The sequence below is a fragment of the Anas platyrhynchos genome, chromosome 1, assembly GCF_047663525.1.
Source record: "Anas platyrhynchos isolate ZD024472 breed Pekin duck chromosome 1, IASCAAS_PekinDuck_T2T, whole genome shotgun sequence".
In the NCBI taxonomy this organism is placed as follows: domain Eukaryota; kingdom Metazoa; phylum Chordata; class Aves; order Anseriformes; family Anatidae; genus Anas; species Anas platyrhynchos.
Window position 1 is genome coordinate 13,395,669 of NC_092587.1, and position 21,667 is coordinate 13,417,335.

Here is a 21,667-nt window from a genome sequence, read left to right on the forward strand (position 1 = left end):
CTCTGATATAACCCACTGCAGTGCACCCCAGTGTGCCAGACTGACTCCAGGGTTCCCCTTGCCTTGGGCTGTAACCCTTGACCATTGCCAAATCATCGACTTTTCATAATAATGTCAGTGAGCTGGCACTGCATTTCTGGTCCCCAGAAATGAGCAAAATTGGAGGCAGTAGAAAAATGAATACTAGAATGTGAAATGAAAACATAACTAAGACAAAAGCCAACCATTTGTTTTGCTACCAGTTTCATTTTTCAAGCTACTAGAAACATATTATTTTTTACATTGTTATATTGCAGAAATTCTACTTGAGCTGTAGAATGTGGAATATAAAACAAAATCATTCATCTAAAATGAAATAGTTTTGATAACTGACTGTCTTTGGTTTATCAATGCAAAATTATTCCAGGCAGCTATTTAAAATGGAAATTTCACAAACTCAGGAAAGCATTTAACCATATGTTTAAAATTAAAGAATGCAAATAAGACTAACACATTTCTATGCAGGCCAGTTTAAAACCTTTCCAAAAAAAGAGAGGAATATGAATTAAGGCCTTAAACAATAGAAGAACTCACTGTTTTCTGACACATATTGTTGATGTTCTGTATATTTACATTACATTGCCAATGGCTTCCATGATGGAAGGTGTATGAAATGTTTTTAGGTATTGCTTTTTCAGACTAACAATTTTTGAATTGCTGTTGACCATAAAACTTAGAGAATGAAGACTTAGTCACTGAAGTAGTGGAAAATGGTCAAGAGGCAAACCACATCTTTTCCAGGCTAAATGGTATTTACATATCACAGTATTTTGGGTTTTAGACAGTTTAAGGTATAAAACTGCAAACAATATTCACTTGGAAATTGTACTGCCGTCCCTCAGTTTGTACAGAATTTCATTAGCATAACTTTTAGATGAAATGAAATCTTTTACAAATCCTATTATTTCTAACCAACTTTACTATTTACAGGACTGTGGGAATTATATTTGAAAAGCTGCCTGTAAACAACTGATCTCTTTAATAATTCTACTTGTAAATTATTCAGTGTCTGTATCCACCAATTATGTAAGGACCATGTATTTGTGGTGAGCTCATTAAAATTGCATTGCAACCAACCTCCAGAATTCACCAATGGGATTTCATTATAAACTCAATAAAATTTTGATTAGGGTTCAGAAACAAGAGCTTGTCAAAGCAAATACACTTTCTTTGGAGCCTATATTCTGTTGCACTGTCAGACCACTAAAATTTTTGTAAGCCCTACAAAGAAGAGAATGCTAATTGAAGCCTATATTCATTGACAATAAAAGTAATTATTTGAAAAACCCACACTGGAGTACAGAGCAGCTTGTAAGTCCTTAAAGAGTTTAATATACAAAAAATGTACACAAACCACATTGGAGCTTTTGTAGTCGCAGATGGGATAAATCCTTTTTCCCTTGACAGTGCAGTAGCATTTCCTGGTACTGACTCAAATATAATGACAGTCACTTCAACCCACTTGTGAAACTCGTTAACGAACAACAAGCCTTTAAAATTTCTCCAGAGGGGGAAGAAGTTCTCCTGCACCAAGGTTTTAGCTATTCTGTTAGAAAGCAGCATCATATTTTATACTGTATGAATTCATACATGTGCTCTACACATCTTTTTACATAGTCTTATAACTTATTACATTGTTTTGAACTATGACCCAATGACATCTTGCAAGTATTGAATAAGGGGAGTTTCACTGCTATTCTGGGACTTGAAGGGACTTATATTTAAGGAATACCTTGAACTGCAGGACATATCCAGGCTTCAGCGTTAAATCTCTAGTCACTGCAAATCGGTCTCCATCTGATTTACCAAACAGCATGGCAGAGGGGGTGGCAGAGCAGAAAGTTTCATTTTTGGTCATCCCTTCATTGGCCAACATTAACCACACACTCATCTGGTTCATAGGGTAATCAAATGCTGGCTTTTCATAAAAGTTCTGTTAGAAAGGAAAAGAAAGGCAAAAAAACAAGTACTATCTCCTTGCAGTGTGGTTCCAGAATATTTTCCCAAATTATCAATTTTCATATTTTGCGATTTGCTTTTTCTGTGATTGTCCAAAAATTGTAATTGTCAAAATTTGCCTTGACTTTCTGAGGAGATGATACCTAATTACATTATCGATTGTAAAAATTAGGAGTCTGATGGTATTATGGTAAGAACCAGCTTAGTACCATGCAGAGAGAGACGCAGCTGCAAGCACTACAAATGTCTCTTTAACTATGCTCAATATTTTCAAAGAAAATTGAATTCAAAGAAATTTCTACTAACAGAGAGGACAGCTCCTTTTTCATGGTGATGCCCACAGATGGCTCTTGCTTATTACCTGTGGTAAGGTGGGGTTAACAACGGGAATTATGTGCTTCTGTTTCTCTGACAAAATAATGATGTCATCGATAGCCCACTGATCATACCCTTCCCCTGAAAACACGGGCTGCCACCACCGAAACCTGGTGCAAGGAGTCTTAGCTGCAGCTGGCAGCTCCAGATAGACAAACCTGAAAAACAGAAATTCAGCAGGACTTTAGGGGAACACTGTAGAGAAATGGGAAAAAATATCACTAAATAGGAAAAAGAGGCAGGAAAGCCATTTGTCTTCCCAAGAAACTCGTATGTATGATGGATCCTGCTTTCCTGGAAATGGCTGAACATCTGCCTGCCAATGGAAGTATGGACTGTTGCTCTTGATTACTCCAAAGGGGTAAATGTTTTATCTAAAACTAATGTATTAGATGGCCAGGCAATGAATAGTGCATAGCTGGGGACATGGTTATTTGCTGGAAGCTTCCTGTAATTTTGACAAAGTAGAGACAAAGTAAAGTTAAACAGTTTTATACTTTCAAGTGCCTAGATCACTTTCAAAAAAAGAGAGTTTGCTGAGTTACAATAGTTCTGGAAATACTGTTCATTGCAAGGCAAAGTAAAGAGATGTGAGGATAAAACTACCAATTATGGTAATAGAAATCATGTTAATATCTATGCAATTTCAATTGCAATCTCAGTTTGGAATGACAAGCTACCTACAGGTTTTCTAAGGCCCACTTTCATTAGTTTTCTCCTTCATGGTGGCAGGAATTTACTGTGGCAGTCTGGAAAAGTTTCTACATAAGGATGGCTTATAAGCACTACAGTTTATACTGTATTTTAATATTTTCATAGACTCAGAAACAGTTTTCTTAAAGAGATGATGAAGTATGGATTTAACTGATTTATTTTAGAACAAAATTATACCTGGGTTTACTGAAGTCAGAGAAATACATTTCTGCTAGCAGTTGCCAGTTGATGCCACCGTTATTACTGTACTGCAGCAGCACACCTTCTTCTCTGCTGTCTGGTTTATTGCATGAAGAACTGTCTCCTCCTATCTGGATATAAAACTGAACAAAATCCACCCAGGTAGTGTCCAAATCCCAGCTTACTAACTGTCTTTTTCCAGCCTACAATAGAAAGAAAGAAAAGAATTGGTAAAAATAATATTAAATATGTCACCTTCACTACAAATTGACATATTTTAAAGTCAAGCACAGATGAATATTGTAGAGAAACATGATGGGCATTGCATTTTGTGTTAACATGACACTTTTTTATCTTTAGGACAATGGTACTGTTTGGCCATCCTTTATGTCTTAATTTATCTGGTGTGATCCCACAAGCATTTTTATTATTGCAGACGCAACATTTCAACACAAAATACAACATCACAGCACAATTCCAACACAACTATCTTATCTCTTTCCTTGTTCTCCTGACTCCTTCATGGTACCAAATACCTTCGGAAGACATAGAGCAGACCCTGGGTATCACAAACCAACTAGGGCTAAATGTTTAAGCATTCAGCTTTTATAGACCATAGAACATCAGCTTTTTGATAGAACATAAAGCAGTAAAAAGACATTTCTGATCTCATTTCTCTTGAATTGTATAGTGTTGCTGAGTCACCTGAAATTATACTACTGATAATGCCTATTGCATTTCGTGAAAGGAGAGTATCTCAGAAGCTAGAGTCTGATTTATTTAGTTATTTATTCATTTACCTAGCAATCAAATTCAATTATGTTCAGATACTTGCATTTTATATCCTCATATATTTTAAACTTAAATTATCCCGAGCTTGTCTCTGCCTCATCAAGTTTTAGGTCCTTATAACAGCCAAAAGTACACACACACACACACACACACATTTATTTTCTCAGTTGCACTTAGACATTTTATCTCTATTGTCCCATTGGTCCTCTGTTGGTGAGGATGGGTGACTTCACCTTCAGTTCGCAGTCTTTTTTCTTTTTACATTCATGGCATTCAAAGTACCATTGCTACTTGATCCTCCTCTCTACAGTTATGTGGCATTCATTTCTCCAGCTGCTACCCGGTGCTATATGCACAGAGAACAGAACAGCCTTCCCACATGTTGGCATCAGGCCATTTGACAAGTTTCCTTCCAGTTACTTCTACAGAAGCATGTAGGATTACAGCAGTGAGATTCATCTCCTACTCCAGAACTGGGGAGGAGCATTTTCTCTACATGCCTCATGTGAATAGGATTTATTCATACACAAACCCATGTTCTTTTACTAGCAAGTATTGTAAATCTGAAGTTTCTAAACTAAAACCCGTGGATGTAGTTTCAGGATAGCTGAAAGAAAAAATAACCTCATAAGATGCAGAGAACAGTATTCCCGAGGACGTTTTTGAGTTCTAGCAGGAAACAGCTCTTGGACATTTATGCTGTGGTTAACATGGTCACTCTGTGCTTGCTGGTAAAAGAAGACAGAGGATATTCAGCTAAAAGAAGCCTTACGGTGTAAGAACCTTTTACTATAACTGGAAATCTCCCCTTCCCCTTCCACTCTGCTGCTTGAGGCTGAGCTTGTGGGCTTGCACAGCAACAGGCTTGAATGATTATGATACATGTTATAAACCTGCCTGCGGTGTGACAGAATGAAGGGAGAGAGCATTGTCCCTGTAAAGGTGACCTGCATGCCCCATGCCTGGCACAGCCCTCCACCAGCACAGTGATGTGCTGCCACAAGCTGCTACAGGCAGGGCAAAGCCAAACATGCGCAGCTGGAGAGGGGACATGGGTATGATATTTCTGCATTCATTAAAAGTGGTTGCAACCTGGATTCATCTGCATTAACAGTGACTAGACCTCCCAAAATGCAGCAGGATTGGCAACATGCCTACTGGCTCTGATTACCTAAAAATCACTGATTCCTGTCCAAGCACAAAAAGGGATTAAAAAGATAAACTTGGGCTAAGTTGTAAAAACAATACTTAATTTTAAGCAGAAGTGATGTTTTCCCTGTCTCTCATTCATACATCCGTGATCCTCCTGACAAATTTCAAGTTAGAGATAAACAAGTGGCACGGATCTAGCTGGACATCAGTAACAAAATTTATGAGCTGGTTCCCAGCTGGTGCTCAAATGGTGCCATGAGAGTGAGATGGGCTCAGTCTTGGATGCAGCCCCAATCTTCCCAGTGTAGCCCTACATGGCTAATACTGGCCCAGGGCACTGTGTCATGACACTGGTAATATCTTGGGAATTCACTTTTGCAAACATTTTTCTTCTTGAGACCAACAAGATTTGGAAGTTGTCTTAATAAAATCAGACTTGATGATCATAAAAGTCTTTTCCAACCTAAATGATTCCACTATTCTATGGATAATAAAGATGCCAACACCATTTGTATCCCGTGGGCAGATATGTCCCCACTGACTGATTGAGATCTGGGTGTAAAACTATTCTGAATACTTTTTACATGTCTACAGCATCCCTACCCCAAATTGGCTCTGCCTGCCAAAGGGTTAACCACAAAACCAGGTTAATTGAGAAAGAGTGTGAGTTACATAAAGCCTCAAAGGAATTGCAGGGGCTAATTGAAAGAGGTCTCTATATTCCAACACACCTACAATTGATTAATATGAGTTGGAAAACAAAAGATAGAGGGTTGGCAGAACAAAGCCAACATTAATTCTGGTAGTAGTGATTGATTATGGCAGTAAACATTAGACATTCAAATAAAAATAGCTATTTCAGCAACTGCAAAGAAACAGAGCCTGTGAATACAAGCTCCCAAAACAATACAGAATCGTTGGGCAACTACAAAAATTTTTATAATGTTTATCACCATGGCCACTAGACACCTTGAAAGAGATCTAAACAGAAATTAAATAAGCCACCTTCAGCTGATGGCACAGAGACTGCTACTACTCAAGAAATGAATGATAACCTAACCCGTAGAGATCAATAGAAAGAAGCCAAGAATTTCTAAATGAGATTTTCACTCCTCCTTAGCAGAAATCAGAAGAAAGATCATAGCAGGTTAATTCTAATTTAGCAAACTACTTTGAGAAACTTGGCATAAGGAACTGAGCCAGAAGGAAAAACATCTAACAGAGAAGACAATTATATAAAAAAAATCCAATTATCACAATTAGCTAGTTATACTGATTGGTCTATTATGAAATTTACAGCACAGTGCTGCATTTCCAGGGGAGCTGAATGTGAGACTGTGCAGGAGTGCTGAAAATTATTTGATGAGTTAGATTTTTATAATGAGGTAAACAACATATGATTACATAGCATTGCATATTGGTTTATTCTTCTGGGACTAATCTGGTTCTCATGACAGCCGTGGCAGTTTGATCAAACCCTTAAAAGAGAAGCATGTATCTGCATTTTTTACCCTTCCTTTCAATTAAGAACAACAACAACAACAAAAACACAAAACCCAACACAACAGAATTAGAACTGAGGAGCAACAATGAAAAATAAATCTGTGATTACAACCCATAGTCTTGCACCTGATCATAAAGATCTCTTTTCATTTTAGTTATAATTGCTATTGATTAGCAGATCTCCCTATATCTTATTCTTGCTATATTACTTTTATCTGTAAAACTTCCAAGTCATACAACAGAATATTCTCCTACAGGCTAACCAGGCACTTTCTAAAAGTCTGGATGGGTTGCTTTATCACTAATTTTGGTCCTTTGACCTCAGAGTAAGCTCTTTGTCCTCTCTGAAAGCCAACCTTTCTTGGTGCCTCTCCCAGAACATTACAGAACAGAGACAAATGGGAGTTGGGAGTTGCTGAGAAGAAGCTGAGTTTTAAAACAGAAACCACACAATTAAGATGATATGAATGTATGTGCTTCCCAGCACACTGGTAATTTACTTCCTTCCATTACAGGAGGTATTTCTTGGATACATAATCCACATAACCCCCTATCTCTTTTGATTGCTTGTTTTTTTACCTGCAGAGCACAGCTGTGCTGTTTAATGCACTTCTCATGCTGCTCAGAGCTTTCTGCCACCTTCCTTTTCTTTGTCATATAACCCCATCATGTTCCTTTCACACCTACATTACTACACGCCTTTCTCAGTCTCCCATTCCTTGTTGGTACCTTGTTGAAATAGAGTGAGGAGCCAGATGAGATGACCCCACAGCCTTCTTCAGGCTTTACAATCTCTCCCCCAATAACTTCCTGCCACTCTGTCTTCAGGCCATCTGGGTTCTCAAAATCAGACATGATTGTTGAAGGAAGGGGATTTTCAGGCTGACATTCAGTACCCTGAAACCCTGAGTCACACCTAGAAGGAAGCATAAGCATAACAAGGTTTTAAAGGACTTATTTAATGCTCACAGTTACTTAAGACCCTTTAAAATTACATATGAAAAAAATCTGTCATTCTAGAACTGGAATTTTGGCTCCAGGAAACAAGCTGGAATCGTTGGATAACTGGAAATAAGCTATATCTTATTTCTAAAAAACACCCTTCTGTGTCCAGAGAGCTTGAAGCTGGCAGGCAGCACGCTGTTCCCTTGGCATCGCAGCTGTCTGACAGAGGCTGCAAAGTAGAGCTGAGTAGGTTCCTGGGGACTGTTTGACACAGCCTAACAGCTTCATCTGTGAACTGGTTCACCAGGACACCTACAGCAGGGCAGCCCCATGCCACTGAAAGCTCCTCCACTTCATGGATTTCCCAAGGGTACAGGCTCTTGAGCAGAGAGATGTGGAGCAACCAGCTTTTAAGGTAGCTTTAATGGTTTAACTCTCACTTTTTATTTTTAAATATTTTTAATTGAAAAGTAAGAAAAAGCATAAAAAAAAGAATACCTAAGTATCTGGAGACCAATAGCTTGTTGAACTTGCAAATGCTTTGTACCTGCAAACGCCGTGGTCACACCAGCCGTGTCCACTGCACATGTTGGGACACTGCTGCCCGATGTAGATGTTGTCCAAGGCCCATTCATCCTGTGCTGTGTAGTAGCACTGACTCCAGCGGAAACGCGTAGCACTGGACCTTAAAACCAACAACAACGCTTTAATTTGGATGCTTTACGGAACTGTAGGAAAAAAAAAAATCAACTATAAAAAATAAAAGTTGATATCACAATCACTGTCCAGCCTGGGAAAACTGGCACAACCAAAGACAGATTCTTGTACATGAACTTTCTGTATGATGTAACTCACTGCAAAGCAGATAGTGGACTTTGCAGTTAATAACAATATTTCCAAGGAAATCTGAAGAGGTGCTACAGGGACTTTATACTTAATGGCCACATTATTTTAAGATAAATCTATCAATCAATAGTATCATGTTTTTATTCATTGCCATTCTGTGAGGGTGCAGGGATGCAAAACTAGAAAGCTGGATCCAGAGTGTAACTTTGATTTTTATACTTTTGCTCACAGTTAAGGTATAAATTGCGTTAAAAAGTTTAATCTGATATTTATTATTAAAAATTATTCTTTGAAATTAAACTTCTTGAGTTTAAGCACTTGTCTGTGTTGAATACTGGCCTATATTGTAAAGTTGGCTGTTTTTTATTGTATGCAGAAATTTATTTTTGTCAAGATGATACTAAAGAAGATAATGCTGACATACCATTGGTGACATTATGATCATCAAATTCTGAGAAAGATTCTGTTTCAAAGCACCTATTGGTTTCCACACTGCAAATAGCCTGCTCTTGGCCAACTATTCAAATAAAATCTATAACACGCGAGGTCTGCAGTGGCTGGAGTTGGGGAATTGATGGACTAGATTACATGCCTACATGTAACAAAACTGTATATTTGTCATATTGTTCAAGAAGAAAACCTTGCTGTGGTTTCTCCTTTCACCCTCCACAATCAAAAACTAAGGCCAGGGAAGAAACCAATTCATCAGAAAAGTAATTCCTGTCACCATCGAGCCTTTCTGAGCTCTGCTGCCAACCAGTGCAAATCTGATGGGTTGCGGATATTGGCTGGTGGCAGCTCCCAAGCACAGGGATGCTGAGCAGCTGGTGGGCTGGGCACCATCTGATCCATGCTCATACAAAAGTGGCTGGGTCCATGGTGAGAACAAGAAAAAGTATTGCATGTGAAGTGAAATAAAAATGGGAAATTGTGATGGAGCGAAAGGAGCTGTGCTGGCTGCGTGGCAGGTCTAGGAAAAGAAGATATGGTCAGTGTGGCATGATTGTAGAGCTGTGGAGGGGATGGACAGGGAAGGCAAGGCTGACAACAGTGAAGAGAAAATCAAGCATAAAGCTGGGATGGTCTCTGCTCAACAGGGCAGGCTAAGGAGAAGCAGGAAGTTCCTAAAAGATGTAGGAGAATATGTCCAAGCTTGCTCCTGAGACATACAGCTACGGTATGATGGCATGGGATATAATGCTGTTATTCTAATTTAAGAAAAAAAATCCTCCTACTCCCCTCTGGAATTTATGCAGAATAAGAGGTGTTAAGATGAATATTGTAAATCTGGTTGAGACACCTGCTCACACGTATGAAAATGAAATAGATATAGGAGATCTGGGCAGCTAAAACGGACAGTATGGCACAGTAGTTACACAGCCAGTCACACGCTAGAAGAATACAAAGGTTAGTTTAATACATGCCAGGAGAAATTTTTAGAATTCAAATATATGAATTTCTTTAAAAAGCAAGTGAAGCTGCCCAAGGGCTTGATTTTTAATTGAAATGACCTTTGTTTTCTGTTTTAAGTAGCTGTTTGATATTGAAAGTACTGTAAGTATTTTTACAGCATGTAGAGCTAATCTTCAGGGGCAGATCTGTGGATTAAATACTCCCTCAGGATACAATGTATTGATGGGTTACATTACAAGAGCTATGAATTATCCATTAAAAGTGCACAACGTCAGTAATGTGCCCACTAAGGACTTCTTAAGCGTGCATTGGCACAACAGAAAGTAAATATTCACCACGATTATTTACTGTTTATTTTCTGAGTGCTCTGAATCCAGCACATCTCAGTGGTGGTGTTGCTCACGTTCACCACAGTGCATCAACAGAACCTCAGGGGGCCCTGACAGAGATCACACTCCGGAAGGTGTGCTGGTAGCCGGCGTTAACTCTGGTGTGCACTGAGGAAAATAACACTACCGAAACCAGAGAAACGTTTTAAGGCGTATAAAGAAAAAAGAATATAAATAAGACTCCTAGCACAGTAAAATAGTATCACGTTGTCTGTGAAGGGAATGGTAGCCTTGGCTCCCTTGTTTTTTTGTTAGGGATGTGTGGGCAGATGTGAGGAGCACAACCCTGCAGGCCCAGGGGTACTTACAGTGACATGGGGGTATTTAGAGTGACATGGGAGCAATTTGGGCAAGTCCCTTGCCCCTAATAAGTGTCAGTGTGCTCTGAGCATAGTTCCTGGTGCTGCTTGGCATGGCATTGACACCGTTTTACAAGCCACTGCTGGCTGCAAAATTGCTGAGAAGGTGCTTCATGGCCAGCTGTTGGGTGCCAGGCTCACAACCACCCTACACAGCCAGCGGGGAGAACTGACCCAGGGCTAAAAACACTTTGGTGAGGCAGGGGTTATTGTTAGCTGCAAACAAAGATAGGTCTTCCCCAAAGAGACCTTCACTGCTATGAATCGCGTGTCCCCAAAACATGGGGGGTGGTGGGGGCCTGGCAGGAAGGCGAGGCCTGCAGGCCATTGCAAGGCTGCAAGCAGCAGTGGCTCCCCTCTGGGCAAAGGGGAACACGCGATGAGCTGAGATCTCCAAGGCAAAAGCAATGCCTCTGGAAAGCCCGTCCTGCGTGCTGCTTCTGAAAGCTTTCCAACGCTGCTCAGCACCTCAAGGTAACAACAGCTTAAGAGGATTATGCTGTTAAAAATGGTTATCAACAGTTTAAAAAAAGCCATGTTAATTAAGGAAAGAGAATAAGGAGCTGCCTGTCAGCTGCATTCTCAGTGATAAAATACTGGTTTTCTGGGCAGTCACTGTTTGGACGGCTTTTCAAATAGGAAGCATATATTGAGGAGTTACAAAAGCATTTTATTACAAGCAAAATAAACCTCTCCAATTTCTCATATTTCATCCCAGCTTTTTTCTATATGGCTAAAATGTTATTGGAATATACTTTGGCTTTCTGGTGACATTTTTTCTAAGTCAGATTTATGTCAAATAGAAGTCACTGTCGTTGTGTGACTTTTTAGATAAGCAAAAGGAAACTGTGGTGAGTCCCAGATGTCTTGCAAGTGAAACGATGTTCTTTCTATTATAAAATTTTTCAGATATGTGATTTAAATAAAATCATTGTCTTCTCTCCTGATATTAAAAAATCTAAAGATCCAATGCAAATTTGTAGCTGATACAATTACATTTGCTACCTTCTCAGTTACCATAATTACATTTGCCCAATTATCCTGAAACTCTCATTCAGTCATTAGGTGTTGATTTGTTTATGAAGTCAGCAACTGACAGCTGCTTGTATCTCATTAAGGCCTGTTCATATGTAAATGTCTTCCATAAAACTGAAATTAATTTTCATCAGTGTTAGAAATATTCAGCTCAAGTACAATACAATTTCAGAGAGCAGGTGCATACATTTCATTTCTCTAATACAACTCTCACAGTTACAGATTTCCTAATGCACCAAATTTGGGATAACACGGGGACCCTGGAAACTCATGCACGCCAGATGCAGAACATTGACAGATGTGCAAAAATACCATCCGGCCCAGAAAGTTTTACAACAGAGATAGGTACTGTTATGAGCAATTTTCTGGCTGCATGAGCACAGTAATGCAGCCTGATGCTACCAATGTACTGAAGGTGCAAACTCTCAGCAAAGAGCTCTGTATGCAGGGATGAAACTTCAGGAAATTGTAGCAGGGCTGTGCAGGGGAGTGAGGGCATATTGAGGCCACCAATGGCCACATTGGGACTATTGAGATCTCAAGCCATAGTCCTTGTCTGTAGCTGCTCTGCAATGTTTTTCCTAGCCATTACTAATGTTTTGCCCTTGGGTTCTTGTTGTGGTGGATATGGAGAGGAGAGAGGAGAGAAGAGTATGAGAGGGAAGCAGAGGGGAAAGGAAGGAAGGGGAGAGCCCCAAAGTGGTGTGCCGGAGGGACTGACCATCACATAAGGCTCATAAAGGCAGAAACTTGCCCTCTGTTAGTAAGTATGCTTCAAAAATGCAAGAAGTTCGTCTCCCAGTCTCAACCCAAAGGACGGACAGAGCCTTGCTGGTGACAAGGAGGGTGAGAGTGAGAGAGGTGGCCATCAGCTTTGGATATCAGGTTACTGTTGGTGGGGAACATGCAGCTGTTCTTCCTCTTCACCCAACAGTTGTACTGAAAATGTGTTTTCTGAAGAGCAAAGTAATGTTCAGTGGTAATTTGTACGTTAATTACAAAAAAAACTCTGATAACAGACAGGAATCTCTTCAGATACAAGATAGAGTGTGAAATATTTATTATTTGTGCACAGCATAAAACAGTAAGGTGACTATTATTTCACCATAATTTTTCCCTACAGTCTCCTAAATTAAAATGAAATTATTTGCTTCTGTCATCTCACATGCTGAGGAAAATTGTTGGATCTTAAAGAAAAAAAGATGGGCCACAACACTGGTATTAAAATCAACTATACAGAGTATAATAATAACTTTGAGTAGAGTATATGTCTTCTAAATAAATTTTAAAATAGCAGCCTGCTTTGGAGTACAACCAGAATAATTCTAGGCACTTTTAAACACTCCTAAGATCGACAGATTTTACAGCTGATGCTACACAACAGCACGTAAGACTTAGTACGTTGTAATTGTGTCTTTGGTATTATCAGACCTGACATGTTTTAAAGACTCGATTTTTGTCCCTGATGTTTTGCCTGGAAATATGAAATTCTGCATATTGGTTTTACTGCAAGTATGGTAAGTATTTTGGAGAAAGTTATCATTGCTGGTTGTTTTGAGGCTGTGGAAAGTGCAGAAAAATGGTAACAGACAGGAAAACACAATGACAACTTGAACCATGTAAGTTCTCATTGCAGTTGTTGGGATGCATATAGGTGGAACTGAAGCAAAGAGTAACTAATTGGAATAACTTAATTCTCAAACTCAGGAAGTGGTTGAAGATTAGTGAGATTTACAACAACAACCTTCTATTTGTATATTATAATAAAGCCTTCAAAACAAATAATGGAAGAAATAATCTAGTTAAATAAATTAAAATGTTAGGGTGGACAAAAAAGGTTTGATTACACTATGATGAATAGGACAAGACTTTCTGATTATTTTTTTTTTCAAAAGAAAATGCTATTTTTGAAGAGATGCTATAAAAAGAAACAAGAGGTAAAAAATTCCCAGAAATGAATCATTAGTTATTGTTTATACAAGGCTTTGGTCTGGAGATGTAAACAATAAGGAATGTTCAGAATAAAAATTAACAATCCAAATAAACCTTTCCTCCAGTGACCCATTTACAGACAAGCAGCACTATTTCTGAAAAGATCTGAACTTTATTAGAAGAGTCACAGTATACATTAAAAACAATCCTAAACAATAGTTTCTGGTGACTTCAGCAACATTTCACTCCAGTTATGTGAGGAAGGCATTTTATGTTAAATACCTGTGGCTGAGTCAGCCCCTGTACCCCAGCAACCCACCCAGTAGCTTGAATATGATCTACATGGGACTTGAGCTTTGTAATAGTAATGTAAATGTAGATGAACTGTCTGCACACACACACACAGAAAAAAATAAAATAAAAGGAAGAAGAAGAAAGAAAGAAGAATACTCACCAAGTCTTCTGTGGTAAAAGGACAGTGATTCTCCTCCACTGGGTAAATTCACTGGAGTGGTAAATACTTGCTGATGTAAACTCCTGGCAGCTTGGCATACTTGGAAGACATTCCTTGAAATAAAGCATTTCAATACCAGGTTTAGTGTTGAGGTAGAGTTAGGAGCAGAAGTAATGGTTAAACGTTCACTGAACTAGACGCTTGCCTGGGTTCAGACATGAAAGACCCAAAAGCAGAAAAATCCTGGGATGCTCCAGGGAAATTTCTAAGAAAACTGACAGATTAGGCACAATCTAGGATATCAGAAAACCATATGACTCACTTAAAGACATATGTTTAGTGTTAGTTACTAATGTTTTGTTTTTTCCAACAGGGTGTCTAGTAAGTTTTCTTTCTTCTTTCAGAAAATCTGATAATTGTCTTTTTTTTTTTTTTTTAATTAAATTAAATTTGGCATTAAATTCTGTCCATTGTCCCAGCTCCTTACCATTTTCTAGACTTGCTCTTCCCATGTTACTCTGTTTTTCTGCAATATTCAATTTATTTATTTATATATTGCCAGAACAGAACCTCAAACTTTTGTAGTGTGGCTTTGATGAGGTGTTAGTAAAGCATTTGAATGTTTCTACCAACTTGTATATTACTCTGGTTACCCATTTAAAGAATCCATTCTGCTACTACTGTCACAGCATAGCTGCCTCCAGACCACCTCTACCTCTCCCACAGCCTTTTGGTGTTTATTGTTGCCCGCATACTCTTGAGGGCTGTTGGACACAAGGGAGACCTTTGGGAGAGACACTTGCCTATGCAAATAGCATACTTTGACTGCTATGAAACTAATAATAGGGCAATGATACTTTATGGTAGTTAAAGCAATTAGGAATATTTATGTGGTGAAATACAAAGAAGAGCAGAATAAATTATTTTTTCACAGAGAAATTTATTGCTCAAATATCTTAGAATGTTAAATGAAGATCTAGTGTCTTATTCTGTTTTAGTTGCTGATGAGTTGTTTTTTATTTTTATTTTTTTTTATTTTTTTCAGTACATTTTCTAAAGAATTAGTTTCCTTTCCAGCAATTTTCAAACATTTTTCGTTGATTCATCTCCCATAAAAGATCTTATAAAATAGGATCTGATCAGTGCGTGTAAAGCAAACAAAACTTTCAAACATTTTAATTAATTAGTGTTTTGTGTATTGGCCAGATTACATCCTTGAAGCATACTACAAATAGCCTTCTTTATTACTCTTTTATCAGAGCAACATGGGTGGTGTGAGGAAAAGGATTTGGCTGCTAGTTCTTTTCTCTGAACACAGCTCCACTGAGACAGGAAAGGAGCGCTAAAATCTGAAGGCAACTGATCTTTCATTGATGGCAAAGACAAAACCCATAAGAACTATTATTGGACACTATGGTGATGCCTGCCTGCTAGGTGTAGAAGACATGAAAAACATTTGTATTACAGTATTTATAGCCTTCATTTGAATTCTGTTTAAGGTAAGAAAGCAATACTTTAATTTGTAAAGTTTAAAATGTCAGTTATTGCTATTTCTCTACTCTGCCCACCAAAGTAAATGTGGCAAAACACAACATGGCAAAACAAAGTGAAGCAGGAAAATGCTTTCATTGCTCATAAAAGATGTTAGACTGGACTTTCAAATGTCTTTGTGAACATACAGGACAGGCACTGAAGAGACATCAGGACCAGTTCCCTGACATCCTCTAAGCTTGCCCAGAGGCTGCTGATAGATGTTTGTTAGTTCACACTGAAGTCAGGGAAACTCCAGCTTGCCATCTAAGATAGAAAACAAAGGCACAAATCACAGCCAAATGTGCTATTCACATTTGTGCTGAGACAGGGCTGAGCCACATGGGGAAATAGCAGTGAGCTCTGCTATTTGCACTTCCACCAGCGAAGGGGGAAGCTGTTGGTCATTGCAGCCGTGGACTATGTTTGAACCAGGGATGGGAGATGAAAGGCTCTACATTACAATCCCCTGAAGGAAAGTGCTTTCCATTTATAAAATGGCTGAGCACAAAGGCAGAAAGAATTTATGTCCATTTAAATTCCAGGAAACAGTAGATGCATTTTACTTTGAAAAGCAAAGCAATAGCACAGGAAAGATCACAGCCATTATTCTATAGCTCTGTCTAGTGCCCCAATTCTTTCCTCAGACTTGGTCCATTCCTGCCACTATTCCGTGTTTCAGACTTTCAGACATTTCTCTTCCAAATATCATGAATAACAATTTAAGCACTTCTATTAGTCATTTTGACTGACTCCAGCTGAAGGTTTCTTTATAGAAATGGGAACAGGGAAAAAATCCTCCTTTGACCAATGTCACAAGTATATTACAGATAATCTTTGTATAAACAGAATTTGTAGAAGACAAAGATCTTGCTACTGGCCTCACCTCCTGAACAAGATGCCATGTGAGGCCATGATTGGTGGAGTACTCCAGTTTCACCTGGTTGTCCATATGAGGAGTAAATTTCTGGCCGCAGCCCATCACCAAGTTGAACTGTATCATATAGGAAGCTCCAATCTGCATAGACTGGGTCTCCACGTAGCGCATGCTAGAAGCTAGCTTTGAATCTCCTGTAAAACTGAGAGAAGTAAGGAAAGAATAAGAATCCATCTCCAAAATAATTCAGAAGGGAATATTATGAATGGTTATGTCTTAAACACAGTGTTACTTCTTTCTTTGTTCTGGAGATTGGCACATGGGATATGACAATTCACAGAAAGATCTTTCAGTTCATACTTCTGTAAATTACCAAGAAGGTCTTGATGTATCCCAGAGTGTGAAACACTGAATTATTCTGTTAGTTCTTACTGTATAAACTTTGAATGGAGGATCAAGTTAGGATCAAGCAAAGGATAGTGTACAGAAAAAAACAACAACACAACAACCCACACCACCACCAATAACAAAACAAAACAAAAAGGAAGTTCATTCCCAGGAGTGTCCATTGCCTAAGGTCATGTCAGAGTAACAGCTGTAATTTCATTCAAACACCGGACAGCAAAGATACACTGAATTTAGTTTAAAATATTCTTATCACGTAGACTTTTCATTCCATTGATTTTCAATTGATATTATTTGCAATGCATTCACTGACTTTTGAGTGTTTCAGAATGAATGTCACCTATCTTCTGCTTTTTTTTCTGCAGGATATAACACATTGCGGAGTGGACTGGAGATGATAATTTTGTTGTTAGTAATGCTTGGAATGCATCAAGCCTCATACATACATGATACAGGGTACCCAGTTATCACGTATATGGTAACACAATACACAGTTTAAAATTATAAGGATATTTCAATTTATTTATTTATTTATTTATTTTTTCCTACATACTATTGAAAAGGAAAAAATAATCAAATGCAAGGATGTATTAGGAAGAAGTAATAAGGATTTAAACTTAGAATCCTGTACACTATCCTCCAAAAGAGAATGCTTTTAAGAAGGTTCTCATAGAATGAAAGTAGTGTGCTCTTTACTTATATTGGTTTATTTAACATAAGTTTAAGATCCAGAGTTCTGTTTTCTCTCTAACCTTGCTTTTCCTTGATCCACCCCGTAACACCACATGAAGCTGCCTTCTACATTGATCAGCACTGTGAACTGACTGAGGATATTTACCAGCCCTTCTCTGCTGGGGTACTGTAATGAACAGCTGGACCAGAAGACAATAAATTGCCTTAGAAAACTGTATCTCAACTGCCTGCTCTTTCCATTGGAGTTGTCAGTGTTTTTCTTCTCAACAGGATGGGTAATTTTAAATTGAGCAGAGGATAAAGTGTACGTTCATCAGCAGTCCAGCTGGCAACCTACAGTTGTGGCTTTATTGTTAGAACTGAATGCATCTCAGAAAAATTTGTTTGGATAATGCCTGAATTCATTTTTCTTCCAACTTTATCTTTTATTTTTCAAAATGACAAATTTAAAAATTAATGCTGACTTGCTGTTAATTTCTACAATGCAACTTGGAATTTGTGGCTGAAATGGGAAATCCCGGTTTTAAAGAAGCCTCCTTGAGAAATCTGTGCCAGTACAACAACCATGCTTTTCAGGTATCAGCTCTGTACAGTATCATTAGTTGAAAGCTATATGCAACAGTGATTTGGATAATGATTTGGCATTGCAAATGTAAAAGCTAATACGTTTAGGTAACAGCAGTTACCTGGAGCTCAGCTGAACAGAATAAAGGAGTTGAAAGTAAACTGTTTGATAGAGTCTGCTTAGAAGCTGTCTTCCCCAAAGTGATAAAAGAAAAGAAAGGAGTGGTACTTAGCCTAGGTGGAAAGAATTAAAGCTTTTATTTTGTCTTTGTTTCCACAAAAAATCCTTCTATATATTAATACTGCCATAAAATTAGAAAAAAAAATAATCTTAAACACCGATCCTTTTTCCTAGTGGAAATTCAGATCATGATTAGACCCTTTTAAGTTTGGTGTTCATTTTAACCTAATAAGTTAGCTATATTGTACACAGTACATTAAGTAAGCATTAAAGTCAAAACAGCTGCTTAAAATAAATATTAAAGAAATGCAAAAATGGAAGCTAGTGAGGAGATGAAGACAATCTGTGATGTTCCATGAGGAGCTCTTTTCACGGGAGGAAATCACATTATGGGTTCACAAAGTCCTTTATCATCCACAAATTGCCTCCAGCTGAACAAAGGTAGCATTAAAGGTGGGTCTTCCACCTTACTTGCCACTTTTTTGTTCTTCAGCTCTCCTGTGGTTAGGGGTAAGCTTTTCTGCTGGAATACCAAATGTTTTCTTTGTTTGTTGTAGGAATCATGCAGCTGAAATACGTTTCTGGATTTTGTACAAGACAGAATAATGTCCCTGGCATAAAAATAATTAGCAAAAAATCTTCAGGAATTGAGAATGCAAAAGGCACAATTTTGTATAAATATGTAGTTGTGAATTGGTTTCTGGCACGTATATAATTAGACCTGTGGAGGCTCAGGAACATAATACCCATAGGTGCCCTCAGAACAATCGCTCTCCCTCCAAGCACTGCCAACTAATTGGTACTTCTGGGAATGATATCACAGTGAATGTCAGCCAGTCTGCACTTCTCCAAACTGCTCTGGGATTCCCAGAGTTACCACATTTTCAAGGCTGGTACTTTCAGGAATACTGAAAAGCCACATGGATGCAGCTGATTTTGTAAACCTGCATTGACTGAGAATATTGACGTGACAGCCAGACCCCAAACACTCATCCTGGCCCCAGCTCTGCTTCTATCAAAGGCAGAAGTTTTTGTCTTTTTATATCACATCATACCTACTTTGTTAGATAATTCCTAAATGTATTAATATATTCTAATTAAGTTGATTACCTGAAAGAAACATTCTGCATGTTACAGAATAATAATTAAACTAAAAGACAAAACATTATATAAACACAGGCAAACTGTCAAGCTGATGTAGGGCAGCTGTATAGTATTGCTCCATAAGGGTAGTTTATTATGAGCCAGATTTACAGTCTTTCCCCAGACTGCTTAAGAGGGAATGGGACACTCTGTTGTCTGCTACATCAAGTTCAATCATAATACCATAGCCTGACTGAAGACAGTTTATATTTCTTATATTGTGCTGTTTTATTTGCATCCAGGTGAATAAAAAAATAAATAAAAATAGTAATAATAAAAAAGCTTTAGTGTTTTTATCAGTAGGTAAATGTATTTCAGCAAGTGGCTGTAAATATTGTGTTACACTCCAGAAGCATTTGGGTCAAAACATGGCCTGTGTATAAGCATTTTGGAGAAGTGATGAGTTAATGTACATCATCAAACACTTCATTTAAGAGTATTCAGGAGTCCTTTCAGTATACACTTGCTGTTAGAAACAATGTCAAACCAAATGTTGACAATTACAACCAAGTGACTGTGCCAGTTATAGATCATTATAAAACACTTAAAAATCACCTTTGCTTAAAACACATACTTATCAACAAAACCCCTCTTTTCTATATGAAAACAAATACTGAAAAGAACAACCTTCCTCTTCAACAAAAATAAGCCTCAAACACTTTTCCCAAATTATAAGCATAAATATTTCAGATTTCCAGATTTTGAGGCAGAAATGAAGACCTAATAGACAATTAAAGGCAATCCAGTGAAAATGGGCCTCAGGATGACACACTGTAGAATGATTTATAGCGTATTTACCATAGTTCCACTAATGAAAAAGCAGTTGTCAGACTTTTCTCAAGAGGATGGTGTCAGTGCTACTGCAGACTCTTCTCACAGAAAGTCATGAGTTAGAAAATGAGAACCAAATGGACTCACAGCTGGGAAAAGCCAACAATAATTAATTTAACTAGCATCCATTTGTACAGACTTTGTATAAGTTTAAAAATTTCCCTTGAGAGAAGCAAGGTCAGTGAAGGATAGAGTTCTTGTCTTCCAGGGATGATGAAAAATACTTATACATACATAGTAAGGAAGTCTTACAAATGCTTCACTTCTTTATTTGATGCATGGAAAGTTCAACATTTCCACCACGACCGAGCTTTGTGAATCCTAGTTAATATATGGCATAGAGATTTAACTTCATGTTTATTATTTTGATTCTAATTTAAATTCAGAGGAGGAAAAGAGGAACTTCTGCTGTCTTAAATAGCCTGACCCCCCATAACAAACTAGCTTTACAAGAACAGAGGGAAAACAATGTCATTAAAGGGCTTTCATTCCAACTCTTTGATGAAGAAGATGCAAACAGTTTGAGCCCTAACATGTTGTTTCATTTTAATGAGCAGCAAGTACCTTCCTTGTCCTTATTAAAGTGGTTAATGGTGCTTCTGCTGCCTCATTATCACTGCTAGAAAGCGCTCTGTGTTGTTCCTACCGCTAAACCAACTCCTTTTAGTTTGACAGATGATCAGAAAGTCAAATCAGATTGCTCAGAGGTACTTGTTAATAAAATTCCAATGGTGTTTCTCTGAACATCCATAGGGATGATAAAATTATTAATATTTTCATAGAATTAAAAAAATAAATATATATATATCTATTTTCTTGAGGTTTCCTATAATTACTGTGATTGTAATTTCCCCAAATAAATATACCTATGCCAATTAAAGCTATAGTGGGTTTATATGTTGATCAGAATAGCATAAAACTGTTATGTGGTTTTAATCAAAACATATAAATTAAACTAAGCTTACCTTGTTAATTCTAAATGTTATGGTTATGTACTTCAGAATTTTATATTTTTGAAACAGGTTAATAATTTCCTGTAAAAATATTTTTAAACAATCCTAACATAATTTTATTTTCCATATTTTTTCACCTATTTTTCTTTTCATTCTCTTTTTCTTTTAAAGAATTATACTTATTGCTTTGTGAAGTTTTCTTGCCTTTTTTTTTTTTTTTTCCTTTCTCCTAAATGTACAGTGCATTTTGGGTATTGTTGCAATATGTGTGTTAATGCTGATTGCAGTGTAAATGACTAAATGCATATAACAGGCAAAATAACTACTAATGGCTAACATTATTCTACCAACCTTCTGTTGCCTTTCCTGTTTTTAAGTGTAACATAATATAAATATAAATATA

At 37.7% G+C, this 21,667-nt stretch overlaps 1 protein-coding gene and 1 long non-coding RNA gene across 3 annotated transcripts in view; one reads left to right on the forward strand and one right to left on the reverse strand.

The window, feature by feature from the left end:
* Window positions 1–21,667, reverse strand: part of RELN (reelin) — a 286,969-nt gene that overhangs the window by 65,347 nt on the left and 199,955 nt on the right. For both annotated transcript variants that reach the window (XM_027459428.3, XM_072031502.1), the window contains exons 21-27: window positions 16,504–16,696; window positions 14,088–14,200; window positions 8,207–8,344; window positions 7,444–7,630; window positions 3,265–3,470; window positions 2,360–2,531; window positions 1,772–1,972 (exon numbers count right to left, since the gene is read on the reverse strand). In XM_027459428.3, the coding sequence (XP_027315229.3) occupies window positions 1,772–1,972; window positions 2,360–2,531; window positions 3,265–3,470; window positions 7,444–7,630; window positions 8,207–8,344; window positions 14,088–14,200; window positions 16,504–16,696 (1,210 nt within the window). The remainder of the gene's footprint in view (window positions 1–1,771; window positions 1,973–2,359; window positions 2,532–3,264; window positions 3,471–7,443; window positions 7,631–8,206; window positions 8,345–14,087; window positions 14,201–16,503; window positions 16,697–21,667) is intronic.
* LOC140000795 (uncharacterized) lies at window positions 7,647–17,801 on the forward strand. The gene is made up of 4 exons (XR_011806023.1): window positions 7,647–8,074; window positions 15,347–15,586; window positions 17,265–17,377; window positions 17,691–17,801. It is a non-coding gene; the product is annotated as an uncharacterized lncRNA (long non-coding RNA).